This window comes from Melospiza georgiana, chromosome 1 (genome assembly GCF_028018845.1).
Source record: "Melospiza georgiana isolate bMelGeo1 chromosome 1, bMelGeo1.pri, whole genome shotgun sequence".
NCBI lineage: Eukaryota > Metazoa > Chordata > Aves > Passeriformes > Passerellidae > Melospiza > Melospiza georgiana.
In genome coordinates, this window is record NC_080430.1 from 69,254,648 (window position 1) to 69,275,357 (window position 20,710).

At 43.4% G+C, this 20,710-nt stretch overlaps 1 protein-coding gene across 3 annotated transcripts in view; it reads right to left on the reverse strand.

Moving 5' to 3' along the window:
- Positions 1 to 16,279: 16,279 nt before the first annotated feature.
- DSP (desmoplakin) overlaps positions 16,280 to 20,710 on the reverse strand; it is a 38,891-nt gene continuing 34,460 nt past the window's right edge. For all 3 annotated transcript variants that reach the window (XM_058040176.1, XM_058040167.1, XM_058040159.1), the window contains exon 24: positions 16,280 to 20,175. In XM_058040176.1, coding sequence (XP_057896159.1) covers positions 16,978 to 20,175 — 3,198 coding nt within the window. In that variant the 3' untranslated portion in view covers positions 16,280 to 16,977. The remainder of the gene's footprint in view (positions 20,176 to 20,710) is intronic.

The following is a 20,710-nucleotide window of genomic DNA, read 5'->3' on the forward strand; positions in this document are numbered from 1 at the left end:
ATGTCTCTAGGAGGCTTCTCTTTTTATCTTCCAGCACCACTTCCACTGTCTTGCTGAAAGAAAAAGCCTATCTAGACACAGGGAGCAGTGCCTTGAGGCCTTGTGCAGAGGGATGCTGTCCTTTGGGGAAAGGTCCTTGGGAGGGATGGGCAGGTACCTCAACATTTCAATGGTGAGCATGGCCACCTGCCGCAACTCTGTGCTTAGCTGGTACCAGGGCTCATCTTCCAGCAGCACCTGCAGAGCACAACAGAGCTGCTACCCAGTGCCACCAGACTCTAGCTCTGCCCAAGTGCTGTTCTCACAGGGTGCCAGTGCTGGGGCCCTTTTCCTCTTCCCTGAGCACTGTGTGTCCCCTCACCTGGATCCTCTCTACCAGGTTGTATCTGCGGCAGAAGTCAATCAGGCGCCGTGACGAACCGAAGAAGGCAGTGTTCATGCATAGATCCATGATTTTGTAAAGAAAGTTGATCTTGCTTCTCACATCCTGGCAGCCAGGTTTGTTTGATAGACAAAGAGAGAGTATGAGAAGGGGGGATGCATGGCCAGCAGGACTGGAGTTCTGAGGGGCAGCACCATGTGGAAGCAGCAGCCCTGTCCAGCCAGAACACCTCCAGCAGCCCAGCCTCCACCAGAAGATGCTGGAACAGTCACTGTCCAGCTGGCCACAGTTACCTGACCGAGGTCACTGGCAAGGATCTGGATGGAGTCCAGAACTTCCTCTTCCTCTCTGGACATTTGTAGCCAGCTGGCATCTAAAAGAGGGGTAGAGCAGGGAGGGCTACTGAAGGTCTGGCAACAGGAGAGAGCAGAGGAAGATCTGCTCTCTGCCCAGCCCCCCACGAGCTCCCCTGGCATGGCCTTCCCATGTAACCCCCAGCTGAAGGGTCCCCAGCAGAGGAGCTGCCATGCTGGAGTGCAGCAAAGTGCCAGTGCCCCAGGCTGAGGAATGTGCTGGCAGAGAGATAGGAAAAGTTCAATGCTCTACAGCATTGCTGCCTCCCACCAGCCAGCTGCCCTTCACTGCCCATACCATGGAGCAGGAGCTGGGTCCCCTCCTTGGGAGAGGCTGTGCTGGGACAGCCCTGAGCAGCCCCAGCGTTTAGGCATCGCACCCACCCTCCAGGACCCTCGCTATCAGCATGCCAGGGAAACATGACCCTGGCATTGTGCAGGATGTGCTGGCAGCCCCAGCCCTGCCCAGTCCAACAGGGCCCACTCACTCACTCACTCACTCACTCACTCACTCACTCACTCACTCACTCACTCACTCACCTGTCTGCTGTGGATCCACCACAATCATCTGGCAGGGCTCTGCTGGAGAGCTGTTTTTCTGGGGAGCACCATCCTCCACCCAGGCCATCCTGAGCAGGGTAGGACGTGCCTCCTCCATTCTGCAGGAGAAAAAATGAAACGTGGGAAAGGGACCAGTGAGAAGCTTTGGGGAAAGACCTCAGCATGACAGGGACTGCTGAGACAGCAGGGAAAGTTGGGCTATGCTTGCAAGCTCCTCACCTTGAGCTCTGGGATCTCATCCTATCCCATCATCCTGCTGGACATGGCAGCTGTACTGACCAGATGTGCTCTGGTGGGGTGTCACAAAGGGCCCCTCTGTGACCTACACCTTCCCCTAGCACTGTTGCAGTGTTTGCAGACATGGAACCAGCCCCTAGGTGTGGGTGCTGGCAATGAAGAAAGTCATGCTATGTGTTTTGACATCGTATATTTTCCAGTTCATCTTATTTTGAAAAAACATAAAACAAACAAAAAAACTCACCAAACATAAACCCACAAAACTTTATTATTATATAGTTTAAAAAAATAAAAGACTGTATAGGGGTAACATTGGGAGTTTCCTCCTAAGTTTATTCAGTCAAAAATCCTTGTGTCTCTGAGATTTGCTTTTTCAAAACTCACAGTAGTTTGCTGAACTGTTATTCTTCTTGTAAACAATACTGAGGTCTTACTATTAATTTTAAAAACAATTGCAATTTAAGTAAATGCCTAAGCCTAGTACTTCCCATTGGCATGGACTCAAGTTTTGCATATTTCAGATATTACAACTAAGATGATAAAAAGTTTTCCTTCTCTGAGATGAACATATTCTTATACTGTAGGTGATCATTTTAAGCTCCTCCTGAGGGCTGCAACTCCTGGTACTAGAAGCATTTTTGTAAAAGAGCAAAATAATTCCTTCTTAGGGATAAAAGCTTTCTGCAAAAGCTGTGCAATGCAGCATTTTATTACCTCTGTATACCAAAAATGCTGCAGTATCTTACCTACCAAAAAATGACAGACAATATGCATTAATGAAGGTGCTAAGTCTCCCTGAAGGGTAACTGCTCTTCCCTGCAAATTATTATGTTGCCTTGGCTTAATGCATCATCACAGGACCATTGGATAGTTCTGGTTGGAGAGGTCATCTAGTCCAACTCACTCATCAAACGCAAGGCAACAGTGAGAGCTCAGAACTCTAGAAATCCTGAAGAGTTCACAAAGACATTGTACATCTGCCATGAGCTGAAAGGGTTTATCTTTCTGTGATTACATGGGTCCTGATGGTCTTTGGCTGTCCCTGTGACATGGATAGCAGTGGGGGCCTGGACTCCAGTTTGACTTGCTGTGAAGCCATTCCACAGCAAAGGAGAAGAGCTGTCTGGACACAGTTCAGTTACATGATATTAAAGCAATTAACTTAGCTTGACAAAAGGCAAAAGCAACTAGAGAGTACATCTATTTTTACTTTTTCCAGTCAGTTTATTGATATTTTCAGTAGATTTCACAGATCTAAAATATTGTATAAGAACTAGTTTATTTTACTTGTTTACCTCTATATTTCTCCTTCCTTAAAAGTGTTACAGTATATTTAAAGCCCTTTTTGGTACATTTACTGCCCTTCCACTGAGAGGCATAATTCCCTGCTATCATTAATGGGAAAAAAATAATCTCAAGAGGTCTTCATAATGTTGCAGTGATAACAAAGAAATGCTTTTAAAATTGTCCTGTAGTTTGTTTCTAAACTTGTTCTTCCTGAGGAATACTCCATTGTCTTTGCCTTTCAGAAGGAAAGGGAGCCCTTCTAAGATTACGTGGGAGATAAAGGACAGAGATGAGGCTGACCAGTTCAAGATACTTCTTCATGGGGAGAGCGAGGCAATTAGTATCTACAATACAGCTGAATAAGGGTCTGGCAGAGAGAGATCCATCTTTGAGAACATGGGAAAGGTTTTGGATGGAGCCTGGCACAAACTTTCAAGGGAAAGCCTGCTCACTGTGTGTGTGTGGCCCCTGTCAGTCCCTACAGAGCAAGCAGGGCAGATGGAGGTGGTGCCCTGGCAAGGTAAGCCCAGGACATTGCTGCTGCCTGGGCGATCATGGGGATCTTATTGTGCATGGAGATCACCACTGGATCTCAGCTGCCAAGAGTTAGCCCATGCATGGCTTTGGTTATGTGCTGCAGTAGCAGGAATTTATCACTTCATCACCCTTTTTATTATTATGATTATTACTATGATAGAAACAGAGCTGTAGCTAGTGGTCTAAGAACAGTGTTTGTTTTACTTCAGGTGCAAAGGATGTTTTCGTTGTAACTAGAAGTGACTGGCTCAAAAGTCTTTTAAGCTTTCATTTATCAAAAGAGACTGATGGTTCCTCCAAAATACAGAACAAGTCTCTGTTCCATAGTCAAAATAACTCTGGAGACTGAAACTAAAGTCATAGCATTTAACTGTGTGGCCCTGACTTACTACAAAAAGTCACCACTGAAACAATACAGGGCTATCCAACCTGCGAAAAGCAACATAGGATTTCATACACAAAAAAATTCTAGAAACTCACTTCCCGCTGAGATTACTTCGGATCATACCACACTCCAAACTAAATGCACAAGATATTTCCTTGATGTTTAATTTTTCCACAATTAGTTCTTACAATGAAAGTACCACCACACCAGAAATCCTCTCTATCCCATGCAGACAAATTCACAAAACTACCAAAGTCCTTCTCCCACAAATTGAGAATTAGTTTTGCCCTATATTTGGGAAATGCTCGCTATGCTAGTAAAGGTGTCTATGTGCACAGGCAGTCAAACTGGAGAAGGTGTGTGTATGGGTAATGAGACAGACTGGACCTAGACTGTAGCTGTTCAGAAAGTTTAACACATATCTTCCAGTTCATTTACACTGTAGATTAATGTGCCACTGCCTGAGCTTCTTGTAGATCATAGCATGGCAGCAGAGGAAACCTGCTGTGAAGTTCCTGGAGTGGCAAGCTGACTGACAGCAAATAAAACATCTTTGTGGCTTCTTTCCCTGGGGTTTTAAACAAATTAATTTGCCTAGTTTTCACTGTTGCTTTTTCCTTCATGCCTTCTTTACAGGAAGATAAGCAGGCAACTTTCTTACTTTATCAATTTGTAAATAAGGAAATTAGATATACATATATTTTTTGCAACTTGGTACACACAAGGGAAGTGTATATCAAGCAATGCTTAAATGAACCAAGTTTAGCCTATCTGTTCTTTAGTTGTTTGCTTTCCTTGTTGCATTTTTCCTCCCTTTACCACCAGAAAAGAATGGGAGAGAGTGCTAGTTTGGGATATATGGAAACTTCCTGAAGATTGGAGCAGTGCTTTTCAGAGGGCCAGGTCACTCCATTTCCCTGGTAAGAAGGGCATCATTTATATTATAAAGCAGAACAAGCATCTAAGAATACATGAAACATTAGGGGGTTGCAAGATGGTATTACTCATTTGCTTAAAAAATTGAGTTTGTTTGAAAATATTAAAGGGCTAAGGTGGAAAACTGGTCCCACTGGAATCAGTCTGTTCTCTGCTCTTTTTGTAGAGCCAGAACTTCATCCTAGATCTCCAGGAGGCAAAGCCTCTCTCTTTATAGCTGCAAATCAAAGTCCTTTTCAATCTTCTTAATTTACCTAAGATTACAAAGAGGTGTGATTACCCTAATTGGGATCTGTATTTGAATCCAAGTAAAAATTTCAGTTCTAGAGCCACTGCAAATTTAAAATTTCAGAAGATAGGCTTTTCCTACTCTCTGAATATTTTTCATAACTCTTCATGGGCACATTAGTTTTTACCAAGAGTGAACCAAGTGGTTCCAGCTTTTTCCTTGGAACCTGCCTTAGCCCAAGGCTGTATTTACTGCCTAGGGTTAGGGTTACAGCTAGGGTTAGGGTTTTGAACCCACAAAGCCCAGAGCTCCAGGCACAGTGCAGCTGCAAAAAGCATCCCAAGGGCAACACAAAACTGCCACAATGTGGCTTCCACCACAGCTTTTTCCTTAGAACCTGCCTGAGCCTAAATTGCCGGCTGGTGCTGAAATTCCACATTGTGCAGGATGCCTCCCAGACCCAAGCTGGCACCAGTGCCAACAGGGGCTGGTTTGACAGTGCCAAGTGGCTCCTGCAATCTGCCACCAGGAGCCTGGCCTGGTGAGTTTTGTTTGCCAGGGAAAAGGGTTCTTCTCCTACTGGGTTGGGAGAAGAATTCATAAATATCAAAGACAGCAAAATGTTCATATTTTATTTATTATTTTGCAATTCTACAATGTCAAGAAGACAACCATGTAGTCACACCAAGGAATAGCAAATAATACTTATCTGTCAGATGCTTATAAATGAAATAATTTTTTAATACTCTAAATTTATTCCAGATATAAAAGACAGTATCTTGAATTTGAACGGCATCTAACTGAAAGTGATATGGCCCATTAATGTTTCTTAGCCTCTCTCTGAAACATTAGAAGTTTATTATGGTTTATATATAAAAGTACTTTCTTTTTCTATTTATTTCCTTCCCCATCAACCTGCTTTTAGGCCAGCCTAGTACTTGCAATACATAAAATCATAAGGCATGTAGGAGTTATTGCAAAGTGTACTACCACTGGGCAACCACTGCTGTACAACTGCCTTTCATAGAAGCCCTTCTTATCTTTTTTTCCATCTTTCAGGTACCAGAATATAGTAGGAGTCCTAGTAAAACATATGTGTTGTGTAAGTGGCCTTGCCCCAGTCCTAGTTGTTCTAAATGGGCTGCAGCTGTGATGTCCTTAATTGGGTGGCAGCTGTGGCCAATGAAGATAACTGGGATAAAAGGGGGTGGGCTGGGTGGTCAGGGAGAGCCTTGCAGGAGTCCTGATGAAGAAGCAGGAACAACAGTGCTGTGAAGAGCTGCTTGTGAGAAAACCACCCAGAAGGTATGGGACTCTAGAAGTATGCTAACAACAATATGAATACAACACCAGAATATCAGCTTGAAGCTTATTTCATCTCATCAGGGATGTCCCTGCTCCAGAGTTACCAATCAGTACTCACTTTATAGTTCACAGGTTGTCTCAGACCCAGCAGACTCTGAAAGATCCTCTGGCTACTCAGACATGTGGCAAATAATCAATTCCTTGAATAACACACAGAATTACACAGCATATAGCAGTTGCCATGTTCTTTTGTCCCCTTCATTAAATATTATCCTTTTTCTTTATCAGATATCAGTTACCAGGGATTAGGCAGACCAGTTAGTTGGTCTTCAACAGCTTTGGGTTTGTGTGATTCCAAAAGAGAATGAGAGACTTTTTAACCCAGGTTTGGAAGTTCTTACTTGTATTAAAAAGTCCACATAAATAACTGTCTACATGAAGAAAAAGATAAAGTTTGTCCTCAAGGTGGAAAAGGTGGAACATTTTGCATTGCCTCATATCTCAAATTTAATACTAAATATCAGTTATTTAATTAGTGCATAACCACCTCACCCTTGTTTAAATGTCTTGTTCACTTGCAAATGAGTATCCTCAATAGTAACATTTCAATACAAGTAGACAATTATTTTACCTTTTGAAAATGTTATTTTTAGGATAAATTTCAGTCCAAACACCACCTCCATGCAACTGACAATCTCTTTTACCACCTTCCACTAATTTAATGCATTGAGACACATCACTGCTCATTAAGTATCTGTACCAGACACTGGGACAGGAGGCTGGTGTGGCTTACAGCCAGCAGCAGCCTGTCCTAAATCCACACCATTCCTGAGCAGATACACCTTTTCTATACCTGTTTTTTTTTGTGTGTTTTTGTTGCAGTTGTTGCTGTTGGTTTGGGTTGCTTTTGGGGTTTTTTTGGGTGGGGGGAAGTTGTTAAAGCATTGGTTTCCAGCTGCATCTCTTCTCTGTTCAGGCTGTATAAGAAAAGTCAGCAAAAGTGGGATTAATGCAGGATTCATCCCAGTGCTGGTGCTCTCAAGAGGTGCCAACAGGCTCAACACCTTCTAGACCCCACCACTGTAATAAAAATACCTTTAAAAATTTCTATTCCTGCCCACTCATGGAAACACCTTTCCCAAAAATGAGTCTTCCTGGTTCCAGCAGGACTGAGCAGGACTGAGAAGACTGCAAAATCCAGGCTTAGGGAATATTCAGTGATTTTCAGCAGGCTTACTTGAATGACTAGGACTACCAAAAACTGCCCACTCCTAAGGCTGCTGTTTTTGCACAGATAACTTAGGAAGGACACAGAGCACTTGGGCAATCTCACTGTATCAGCCAAAGGACAGGATTCAAACATACAGCCACATGACAGCCAGAAACACTGCAGCCTTGAGGTTATTTTACTCATTACTCTAAAAATTTATGGAATTATTATTACTATACAGGGTGATTAGCCATGGTTGTGGTCTTTGCAAAGCGTTTTCTAATGTTTGTTATTCAGAGGATCACAATCTTTCTGATGTCATATACTCTGTACCACATGCAGTTCCAGGCAACTCATTTACAGCACCAATCCTTTAGTCAAGATTATATAGGAGGTATGGGAGAGACTGAGAAGATGAGCATATGATACTAAATAATGTCACTTTGAGTTTGGGCCTACATCACTGGTATCAATGGTGCCAGAAATTTCTGTGAAGCAAACATAATTTTTTTTAAAGTGATTTTTAGGGATCCACAATGAAATCATTTTTACCCTATTTTTCCCCTTTTTGGAAATAGCCAACATCCTTGCTGTGAAACAGCACCTTATTCTTACTCCTGGAACTGCAATACTTGGACTCCACTGCATGATGACATGCAGAATATGCCTTTTCCTAAAAGGCTGTCAGGATCTTTTCTTGGGTGACCATGAACTGGAGAAGCAAAAAACTGGTTGATACATTGTTCAGGTGGCCTGTAATCAAAGTTATACTCTTGTTCCTGAAGATGTCTAACTAAAAGCATACAAGTGGAACACTATGAGCAAACCTCCAGCTTTGAAGCAGTTCCTGATTTGTGTTGGAAATAACTATTAAGTGGTATGAATCAAGATGATTGGATTGTTAAATTCACTTTTATATACAAACAATAGCAAAATGATCCTCTGAAAAAACAAGAAATACTGAGCAAATGAGGAGCTTTATTTGGAGTACTTTGTCATTTTCACAGTAATGAAGGGAATGTGGGATCTCAGGAGTGGATGGCAGTTCAGGGAGGTGAGTTAAGGTTTGCTTCAAAATTCTAAATAAACCAGTTTTCAAGCAAAAAGGCTTATCCTGGCAAAGATTTCATTGTTTGCTCAGGGTCCCCCAGGGACTAGGAGATAAGAAAGGATTTCTGGGTCCCAAGGACAATAGAGTGTGGCTGGCGCGCCAAATCAGTTTCAGTACTCAAAATAACTGGGATGAAGAACAAATAGAAGTAAAATGATAGCAGAAAGTAACGTCTTCCAGAACTTTATTTTCCAATACTATGCAACTGACTTTACTGCAAAAGACCTTGCCAAAAATCTGATAGTGGCTAAAGAACTCCAGATGATATCGCAGCCTATTTTTTTTACTATGATTACACCAAGACGCTTGCCATGCAATCCAGTAATATCCTTGGCTACTGCTTTCTAAGCTTCTCCCTTCCTGCTAGTCAGGGTTGCTGTAAAAATGAACTGGAAATAGAATTTTTATTATTCCTCCAGGACTAAAAAATAAATAGGAGTTTCATAATTCGTTATAATAGTGGCTTAAAAACTCTCCAAAGATTCATCTTAACTGCATAGTGAGCTTGTATCAAAGTCTGTTGCCATTAACTGCCCTTTTCTGAAGTGAATGATCCCAGATGTTTTCAACTGCCTTGGCAGAGGTAAGAGTGAGCAGGGCCAAGGAGGCTCCCCAAGAAGACTGGGCTTTATTGTAATACACAGCACAAGCAGCCTTCATCTTCAGTAGTGGAACTTGGGTACCAGATTTAGGTCCCAGTGTGGTACCAATACATGTGACAGTGCACCTGTCATGTGCCAACATAGCAAGAAGCAGCACTTAATTTTTATTTTTTTTTACTTCTTCAAATACTATCTCCAGTTTGCTGCAAAGCCCAGCAGGACATTCATGTCTGGAGCAAAGCTGGCAGGCAGATACCATGGTGCTAAGGCCTAATAGCAGCTCCTGAGGGAAACACATAACTACAGTCTTCCTGTGAATTAGTGGATATCTGGGATGTGGCTGGGACAAAGGGAAGCACCATGTCCCTGCTACGAGCAGAGTCCTACTTAACCCTAGAGCAGATGCACATGGCACTGTGCAACACTCAGAGCTCAACAAGGTCTGATGAGAATTGCTAACAGAAGGTGCTTCCAAAGTTTTCAGCAAAAGGGGAAAGCCTTGTTTTCAGGAGCCACTTTTGTTTCCAGACACAGAGTGGAGGAAAGAAAGATCTTCATATATAGTTCTGGAGACCAGAAATATAAAGCTAAAACTCACCAAAACGTTGAGAGAGTTCAAGATCCAAGTCTGAGTTTGACTTTAAGATAAAAATATTTCAAATGCTAAAACTGAAGGGCAGTAAAGGAGGGAGATGTCAGAAAATCTGTTCCAAAAATGAGCTTTAGAAGAAGAATAAGCCAAGGGTGTCATGCACGGGGGGAATAGGGGGTAGGGGTGGAAAGCAAACTTACAAACCTCTCACTAAGTATATATAAAAATAGCTAAAGAAAATTAATGTACTGTCAATGTCAAGCAAATATATAACTGAACTTTTATGCAGCCTCTGTGCACATTAGTGCAGTGCTCGAGACACTGCCTGCTATTTTATATCCTCTGGAACAGGTCTAATTTTTATATCGTCTGGAACAGGTGAACAGAGAACTGAAAATAGTTCTTGCTTAACTTGTGAATATAAGTAAAATGCCCACAGATGTAAATAGAGCCTAATTCAAACAACAATAGCAAACCCTTGCTTGCTGGGAACTTGAGAGTACTAATTCAGCTAGTAGTCTGTAATTGCTCTCATAGCACTTCCCACGTGTACCTATAAGAAATCAAATGAGTTTTATATTACTGGCTTTTGTGACCTCCTGAACTTGCTCCTCAGGTGTAGAATTCTCAGCCATTCATCACTGCATCAACAAGCGGTGATGGTTTACTCTCACATCTAACAGTTACATCCACCAGACAGCCTGATCGGCCTTGGCAGATTATGTTTATATAATTAATTTTTATGGTCTTTTAAAAGTGACTCCTGAAATATTAGCCGTTCTTTAGCTTCCTCTGTCAATCGTTCTCATAACTGGTTGTGCCTCTTCACCCTTCCATCATGAACTGAAGGGCAATATCCACTAATACACAATCAAGTCTCACCCTCTGCTCAAGAACACCAACAGTTCTTGAGTGTCCTCCCTACCCTTTGCCAGAAATGTGGCACAGCTTAATTGCAACACAGGGATGAGCTTTCTGAGACAAGTGCCCCAATGATGCTCAATCCAGTTTCAATAATTTTATCCTTTCCAAAGCTCTCAATCACACAGCCCCACATGTATGCAATACAAGCAACTTGGTCCCATTCAATAATTCCTACATTTTCTAGTCTTAAAGCCTAGGAAAAATGAGCTTTGGCAAGAATATTTCCCATCTCCCAAGACTAGTTCCTCACCACCCACAAATTCTGAGATCACTGTGAATGATCTGGGGTCCAGAATGCAAGGAACTTTCTCTTAATCACCACCTGCCACAGGTGATAGCTGTTCAAACTCTTTATCTATACCTGCCAGATGACCAATCTTGTGATGTCATCTGACAACTGGGCAATTTGGTGCAGACTCTGGACCTGAACACTAGGAACCGCTCCAGAAGGTGTGTCACTACCCAGACATCCATCCCAAGTGCTGGAGTACAGGATGGCATCACAGGTAGATAAGGGTAACAAACCCCAGATCCCTCGAATTGCCGAAACAAGGACTTGTATGTACCTGGCTTTCCCATTAACTTGGCCTGCTAAGTACATCAGTCATGGGATAGTACATGCCTTCAAGATGCTTGTTGTGTCAAATGGCTTCAATAGAGCCTGCTCACTCTGCTTTTACAACCTGCTCAGTTTCCCAGTAGAGGCAGCTTAGATGTTCCAGCCCATGGGTCCATATATAGGCATACCAAGGTATTTTTCTGGAATGATCTGGATCAATCATATGGAGGGATGTGCCATTTATTGCCCACACCAGACAGCCACTGTTCACATAGGGGTCCTTTGCAGGCTGGATGTAAAGCTGGGGCACTTCTCCTGTGTTTTGAGGTATCAAATCATAAGGGACCTATAAAATTTCTGGGAAAAAAAATTAGCAATCCATCCCAAGACTCTCTTAATAGAAAGTCATCTGCAAAGGCCAGTTATGTCAATGTGTCTGACAATGCTGGGACTCATCCCCTTCCTCCTCCAACTTGCACAGCAGAGGGTCCACAGACAAGAATACATTGGGCAACATTAGATTATAATCTCTAATAGGAACCTGAAAGAAATGGAGGCTTTAAAGTTTCCAGGCTATAGATTACTACGTTCCTCCTCCATATACACCCCTCTAATAATTTTCCAGAAAAACTGACAATGCTAGATCAATTATAGCTATTTTGAAACATGTGCTAAAAGCTGTGAACAGATATACAGATGAAAAAAGAGTTAGAGAGGTTTAAAGATTTTCCTGCTATTTCCTAAATGTAAATATTTATAGCAGCATTTTAAAATTGGATTGACTTTAATAATAAAATTCTAAAAATAAAACAATATGAAAAAGAAACGTTGGATTATGTTTTTAAACTCTTTAGCTCAGCCAAGAAACCAAGCACTATCCCAGTTCTACCCTTGGCTGCTTGTAAAAACCTTTCCAGTACTTTGCTTTCATAGGAGAAAAAAAAAGGACAACCACTTTACTCTTGGCCTAATTAAAAAAAATAAATAAAAATCTGCAACATTTTGAAAAAGAGAAATCTAATCTGCCTGGGTTTAATGGCAAGCCTGGCCCCAGAGGACCTAAGGGATTTTTTTGAGTGAAAGAAACAGCTAGGAATGCAGGTAGGAATCCAAAAGCCCCTAGGGCTGGTTCACAAAGAAGAGTTGTGGCCAGATGTGCTTCTCTTGTTTTGTGTCCTGCAAGATACAAAGGCTGTAAGAGAGCAGTTTGAGTAGAGGTTTCTCTGGCTTAGACAGATGTCATGGTCTTGGAGGTAATGTTCACACTGAATGAGAGCCACCTCTTATGGAATACTTTCATCCTCTATTTACCATCAATTCAACCATTAAATGACATGTTTTAGGAGTGGTCAGCTTTGTATACAGTATGGGGCTTATTTGTAATCAAATAACAATACTCAGCAGCAGCAGAAGCTTCCATGTATTTACTGTTGTAGCTGTGCTGCAATGGCAGTGCTCATTTAACCTCTGTAAGAAACTGAGTTTGTCCCATAGCTCCCACCAAGCAGGATGTGACCCTAGACATTTCCTTTGGTGAGAGAAATGGCACAAACATGCCTGTTGAAGGAAAGGGAGGGAAAGATGCTTTGTGTCCCAGCAGCCTTTTCAGGGCCAGGGAACCCTGCCACTCCCCCTTAAGCATCTGCCCTGTGGTGATTAAGTGATAATGACCCCAAAGCCCTAAATGGGGCACTTAGAGACACGGTTTGGTGGTGGATTTGACAGTGTTAGGTTAACAGTCAAAGATCTTAGAGGTCTTTACTGTCCTCAGAGATTCTATGACTTGCATGAGGAGGGTGCTGCACATACTGGAGAATTTAAGAGAAGGCATGCCCTTACCCGCTGCTTTGCTACTCAGTTTCCACTGACCTCCTAATGCTCACTGGTATTTCTCATGTGCATATGCTAGACTTGGGTCCTCCTCAAGTTTTACTCTAGTACAGTTTCATCCTGTCTCACTGAGTCACTTTTGCACAAAGCAGCGGGAATTAGTCTTATATTTTTGGCCATGTAAAAAAAGTATTTTTGAGTGCAGCATTATTCTGAGAGCATTACACAGCATATAAATTCTGCTCATCTCAGAATAGCTGAGGATCACGGAAACATCAGCAAAGTAAACTACTCTTCCAGATTTATATTATAAAAATGTATAAAAATTGCAACAAAATCAATCCAAAAACTGAGCAAAACCCACCTTCTGCCTAAACAAATTTGCTAGTAATTTAAACATGGTTATACCGAGTCATATTGCTGCTATTCTGTAAATCTCCCGACCTCTCTTCCATATTGATAGGGCTGGACTCTTAATTAACCATGGCAGTGCACATCTCCAAATAGCCTAAGACAAACAAAACTATGTCTTGCGCGCTGCTGTGCTGGGCAAACCTCATGGTGCATTACACACTTGGGCCCTAACCAGCAGTCATTTCCCAGCTTAAAAATGAGGACAGCAGATTCTCAACATCAAGGCCGTTAAATCAGTCAGTAAAACCCTCATGAATGAATTGCTAGCCTGCTCAGAGCCAAGACCAATTCTCTAAAGAGTTGAGCCTGCTAATGAGAGCCCTCCCCAGCCAGTCAGCACACTCTGCACACATTTGCCATTAAACAGGGTGAGAACCACCTACCCCGAGGCACAAGGAGGAAGCAAGAGGCAGCAAATTCAGAGCAGTGGCTGGAAAGTATGAGGCTGCCAATGAGTACAGCCAGCTCAGCACTCCTGAACAAGAAAATGCTTACAGCTACAGGCTGAACCAACAGGTACACTCAGGCTTTCCAACAACAGGGAGTTACTGTCTCAGCAGCAGAGATCATCCAAAGTGGCCAGTCTTTCTTTTTAAAATGCATGAATGCAGATCATTCCACCTTTGGTGCGAAAGAGCTACAAGTGTTATGAACGTCCTGCCCCAAACGCACAGCAGCAGCCCCCAACTCATGCCCGTGTTCCTGCTACACTCCACCACAGCAAACCACAGCCTTTCTACTCTTCAAGCCCCAGGCAAGGCTCCCCTAGCCCAGAAATGCTGAGCACTGCTGCAAAACACAGTCTCCACACTGCCCTGCTGGGTGTGCTCACTTGTCATGCCTCTCTCTGCCAGCTGACCTCCCCATAAGGCTGCAAAAGGAAAAAAGAGATTCTTCCGAACTTCCTTCCTCAGCACCTTTTGATGGTGGAGGAAAACTCTCTACTTATCTCTTAGCATCCCACATTAGCAGTGCCCTGTCCCACCTGCTGCCTGCTCTGGCTCAGCTGTTACTCAGACCCTGAGTACCTGGGTCCCACACAGCTCTGGCACATAAGGCCACCACTAATACCACACTGGCAGCTGCTGCTGCAATGTGTGCAAGGAGAAAGCACTGTCACCATAATTTCGGTGATATCATCTCCTATTTACTGTGAGAGGACAAAACGTTGACTGAGCGGTATGAAAGGTAGAATGCAAAGACTGGGCTTTAAACAATGTAACAGAGATGCCAGGAATGCATTGAATAAAACACCTGAGCCCAGTCTGCTGTAGAGTGTGTAGGATTTCTCAGCCCATGCAAACTGGTGTGTGCATCCAAGACTGAACATTCCTTTAGTAATGACCAGCTTTACTCTTACTGTAGACCCTAGGAACCCCATAGTCATTAAAAGCTGCAGAATCAGTCTGGGATTCTATTAAGCAGTGATTGTTTTTGGGTTTTTTTTACAGAGTTGTTTCTCCCTAGCAGTCAGAAAGCCTTTCAGACACTGACTCCTCCTCTGTGGCACAGCAAATAAACTCAGCTGTAGAGAGAAATCTCCAAAGCTCTGAAGATTCCATAGATGACAGGATGCACTTTCTCACCTACTTTCTCTGGAGGTCTCCCACACTGACCTGTAAGAATCCCAATAATTTCTTAGTCCAGTAACTGAAGAGAGTTTATATATGGCAGAGATTTTATACACAGCCTTCATCGTCAGGAAACACTGGAAATGTTTCCCAGACTAGAAGGTAAACTTCATTCAGAGACAGCAGGATCAGAGCATGTGCTATTCCTTACTGCACAAAAGAAACATTCTACAAAAAAATTAGGCAGCATAATTAACAGTGACTAACATTTATGCCCATCATCTTCTTTCTAGCTATAGGAACAAAAATTCATAGAGCAGCAGGGTTCCTACACAGTTCATGGCTAAAAGCAAGTATGGGCTTTGAACAATTTAAGGGAAGAAATTATTTCAGCTACTGGCAAATTATACTAACAGTTTTGTCACTAAAGCACTGTATAAAAGCATAGCATGTCACAGAAGCAGTTGTATAAAACCGTACTAAGTTCTTGTAACTGATCAATCATTGTGCCTACCCAGAGGTATCTGCACTGTGTGTCATAGGAGAGAGGACAGGACAGCTCCCATGTATACAAGCCTTTTTCTGCACTGGTTGAAGTGGCTTCAAATCACTCCTGTGTCCTCTAATACTGTGGGCATTTAGCTCTGCTCTGGTTCCTCAGCTCAGATAAAAGGAGTCAGCAGGATGCCAGCAGCCTACATAAAACTGATGACAGCAAGGTATCATGCAAGCACTGCTACACTACCGCGGTTCTCTGAAGCTAGGCTTTCAGGAGCCAACAGAAGAGGCAAAAGGATATCACAAGAGGCAATTGTTCAGGTTTTGAAAGATGTTCGTGTGCCACAGTTGGCCAGCTAAGCCAGCCAGTTTTTTGTTCTGCTCACTGTCCAAACTTGCATGGATGTGTAAGGGAGAATCTGACTCAGTCCCTTGTAGCTGCAGAGACAATGAGCTGGATTACAAGCAGAAAAAAATATGCTTCCTATTATCACCATCAACTCTATAAACAAGTGTACAAACAGGCATTCTGCTACTGGAGCATAGCTTCCATTATTGGTGCTACCTTAATTCTCTTACTGAAAAATCAGAATCAGAAGTCCTTATTCATAAAAGTGATGGCTCAGCAGCATGAAATGTAACTTGCCTGTGCACTTTTTACAACAAAGCTACTATCTGCTTCTTTTAAAAGTGGTTCTTTCTCTCACTTGCACTTCCAAGAATGTCCACAGATAAAATTATTAAGTACACACCAAACACTTTAAAACTTCAGAAGTTTATTGTCCAGAATAGCTGACATGGTACAGTTAGATTCTTTTTTCTTTGTTACAGGGAAATAAAGCAAAACAGTAGAAAATTGTATATGGGTTAACAGTAAAACAAAAGCCCAGCCTAACAATAGCCCTTTACATCCACCAACTTATACTTCAGAAAATGACTAGCCAAACATAAAGAAGTAGAGCATCTGAAAGACAGTTTCATATTTACGGTATAGATTCTAAACCAGTACTAAGGGCATTTTCTGTCCATATTGTTAATATCTTTTTTTCATAATAGCAAATTGAAAAAGGTCTATGTGGATAAAAAGTTAACTACTGCAAGACTTTCAAACCTCAGTTATCACCTTATAGGTTGATAGTAATGGATAACGAGAGAAGGCACATGACACAGTATTTAAAATATACAGAGACCTATTAAAATCCTATGACTAAGAGGAAATGGGAAGTGAAACTCAAAATTCACAAATAGTACTTTTGCATTCCCTAATCTATATTCTATAAGTTTGCATCCAAACATTTTACAGCTTTTTCAGAAGAAAAGTGTAACACACCCAGAAAAGACTTCAAGGCTTTGCTTTGAGTTACTTTGTTGTTTTGTTTTGTTTTTTTTCTTTTAGTAAATGCAATAGAGGATAATCTAAATGATAATAAAATGCAGACACATTCCCTCACTTGTTACGAGCGCCCAATAGACCCACTGCTGAAGGCTGAGTATGAGTAAGAATACGAAGAGCTTGCTGAGGCATCAAAGCTTCCTCTCCTAGACCCACTGCGTGAGCCTGAACGCGAGCCAGAGCGAGAGCCAGAGCGAGAGCCAGGTGCCGAGGAGACATTGTAGGGACTGGATATGCCTTTAGAGGAAACAGAGGCTGCTTCCAACAGTTTAAGCCCGGTGATGTCTTCCACCATTGACCGGTTCATTGCATCTTTGTAGGATATTTTCAGCTTGGTCTTGGGGCAGGTCAGAATTTTGGGATAGCTGCTGGTGTCTTGTAATTTCTGGGAAGCGCGGCCATCAATCAATCCATTCCTAATGGCTTCTTCAGTAGTTATTCTTCCACGCACTTCCGGGTCCACGAGACCTCCAGTGAGGTACTGGAATTCGAGGAATCGCTGCCCAGCCTCATAAGGCAGCCACTTCTCCTTCACTGCTTCAGCTGCTGACATCCTCTTGCGTCCGCCCTTTATGCCTTCGAACCCTATGAAGGCCTTCTGGGCTGGCTTCAGACGTGTGGCCATATCCTGATCAATGATGCCTTGGCTAGTGGCTTCCTGGAGGGAAAGCCTCTGGCCAGTGGTAGGGCAGATTATGCCACCAGTGCAGGCCTGGGCTTCAAGTAACCGCTGTCCAGTGATGCTATCCACGATGCCCCGCTGTATGGCTTCTGAAATGGAGATTTTCTCCAAGTTTTCTGTGTCAAAAATGGCTGCAATAGGACTGCACTCATCTGGGGTCTCTGAGAAAGAACCACTCCTGATCACTGAAGAAGAGCTCCTGACACTCAGCACGGTGGGAGACCGAGTCACTGACTCGTGACGGAACACCTCGTCGGTGCCATTACGGCAGGAAATCATGTCAGCAAACTGGGTCAGGCTCAAGCTGCCAGAACGGTACTGGTCAAAAAACTTCCTCTCCACCAGGCCTTTATCAATGGCATCTTGGATGTCGTACTGGCTACCTGTTTTTCTGTCCACAAGGACAACTCTACTGCTGCCATCCGATCCTGTGATAGTTATTTCTTCCCACTCACACTCCTGTTCAGCCAGCTCTGTGTAGGTGTCATAATCTATGAGGCCTTTGCTGTACGCCTCCTGAACAGACATCTCCCGGTTTGTTTCTGGATCTACAATGACCACCCTGCGCTTCCTAAGGGTGTTCTTCTGTGAGGTGTGCACCACCTTCTTCTTCTCTCTCAGGGGCAGAAGGCAGAGCCCCGTTGCATCATCCTTTATGCATCTTTCTTTCAGCTGCAGGTAGGTCAAGTTTTCCTCAGTGTTGGGATCAAAGAACCCTTTGGTGTCATCACTTGGATCACTGAGGATCTGGTTGAGCTCCTCATTGAAGTAGCCACGCTTGTAGGCCGTCTCTACTGGCAAGCGGTAGCTCTCCTTGGGGTCGATGATCCCTCCAGTAGCGATCTGCGCCTCCAGCAGACGAATGCCATGGCCTCTCTCTATGAGCTCTTTGTTCATTGCTTGGAACAGAGAAATGATGTTTCCAGTTTCTGGGTCTTTGTACCCAGTGACAGCTCTTTCAGCAGAGAGAAGTTTCTCTTTAAATTCAATTCCAACAAGGCCTCTTTTGTAGGCTTCCTCAACAGGCAGCCTCACGTTGCTGACAGGATCCACTATGAACCCTGTGGCTGCCTGGGCTTCTAGGAGTTCAAGGGCTGTTCCTGGCCTAACCAAACCTATTTTCATAGCCTGGTAAATGCCAAGTTTCTCTTTAGTAGCCTCATTGTAGATACCAGCAATACAGCTAGAGCCTTGAAGGAAATCGATAATTCTCTCACTCACTTCTTCCACTGTAATTGCGCCTCTTTCCAAGTCATTCCTTGTTGATTCCTTAATGATTCCAGCCTCAAGCAGTGCATCCGCTGAGACAGGCTGCCTGATCCCTTGGAATGACATGCTCCTCTTCTGCACTGGAAGGAGCAGCAGACCAGTGTGTGGTTCAATCCTGCATTTTTCCTTCAGCTGCATGTAAGTGACTGCCTTTTTGGTGGTGGGATCAATGAAGTTCTTCGTACTGCCTTGGCAGTTGTTTAGCATCCTGTACAGGTCTTTGTCAATCAACCCACGAGATAAAGCTATTTCTTTGGGTAGGAAAACACTGTTGACAGGATCAACTATCCCTCCTACAGCCAGCTGGGCTTCAAGCAGACGAATTCCGGTTTCTCTGTCAACCAGATTTTTCTTGATGGCTTCAGATACTGGCACAGTTTTGCCTGAGAAAGGATCCTTAAATCCTGTAATAGCCTTTTCTGCTGTATAGATCTGCTCTCTGTCATCGAAGTCAATCAGATCCCTGGCGATAGCACTGTCCACTGTTAATATCTCATTTCGGTGTGGGTCTATCACACCTCCTGTTGCTGCCTGGGCTTCTAGGAGCAGGACTGCGTTTTCTGCTGTTAGCAGCTGGTTCCGTTTGGCCTCAACAAAAGAGTACTTCTGTCTGGGTGAAAGGGACACCCCTGCAATAGCACCTGCCCCTTTGAGGTAGGGCTCAATGTCAGCCGCGACCTCTTCCACCGACCTCTGCCCCTTCAGCAGTTTATCCAGTGTGAGTTTGTCTATCAGCTGGCACTCGTACAGCTGCATGGCTGTGATCTTCTTCCGCAGACCACTGAACACCAGCTTGGAGGCATCGATGCAGAAGTCTTCCTCGGTCTGTGTAGATCTGTGAGCCCCATATGGGCGCTGCTTGAGCTTCTCGATCTCTCTTTGCATCCTGAGACGCTCCGACTCCAGCTCTGACTGGTTTTTGACAGCGGTCTCTTCCAGTCTGCACCGGTATCTCTCTTCAATCCGTTTGATTTCCATCTGCAGCCTTTCGATCTCACTCCTCAGGCTGTTCTTCTCCCTCTCACTCTTCTCCCTCTCACACTGGATCTTCCTTATGGATTCCTCTGTTCGGGAGTGCTGGCTCTTCCACTGATTGAGATCATTCAGAATTTGTTGCTTCTCACTTTCCAGGCGTTGCTTCAAACGTGATTCTGACTCCAGGGTAACTTTCAAACGGTTCAGCTCCTCTTCTAATCTCTGCAGTCTGGCTTTGTCTTGCTCCAAAGCACTCATTTTAATCAGCAGGGTTTCTCTTTCTTGCATAATCTGACTACACTGATTTTTGGATTCTTGGATCCTACTGGATGCCTACAATTGTGGAGGAGAAATAAAGCAAGAAAGGATGGTTAGAGTTTGCGCTGGTCAGAGTTATGCCCTCTGCCTACAATGCTCTCCAGCCTGTCATTTAACCTGCAGCAAACTCCCACTGGAAAACATTCTAGTCACAGCAGCGCCTTACCCAAGATTATGGACACACATAAACCAGAGAAGGCACATCATCCCTTCATTTACAGTGTCTTCAGTACTGCCAGAGACTCAAGAGACTTCATTCTGTTACCCACAGCCTCAACCTTCAGCTGATTTAGTTCTCTGTAACTTTTTGATACTTCTCACAGTACACTGACAAATACACAGAGCATTTGAGACTGATGCTCAGCAGATGTCCTGGCAGTCCTACTAATCCAGGGGAATTTGCATCAGCTAAGGACTGGTCATACACGGATAAAAGGAAACATATGACTCAATTTTTGCTTTCCTGTTAGTTTCACGTGTCACTCCACACAATTTTACCTGTGTTGCCTTCCATTTTAATTCATGCAGTGTCTTCATGCATGTGTTCATA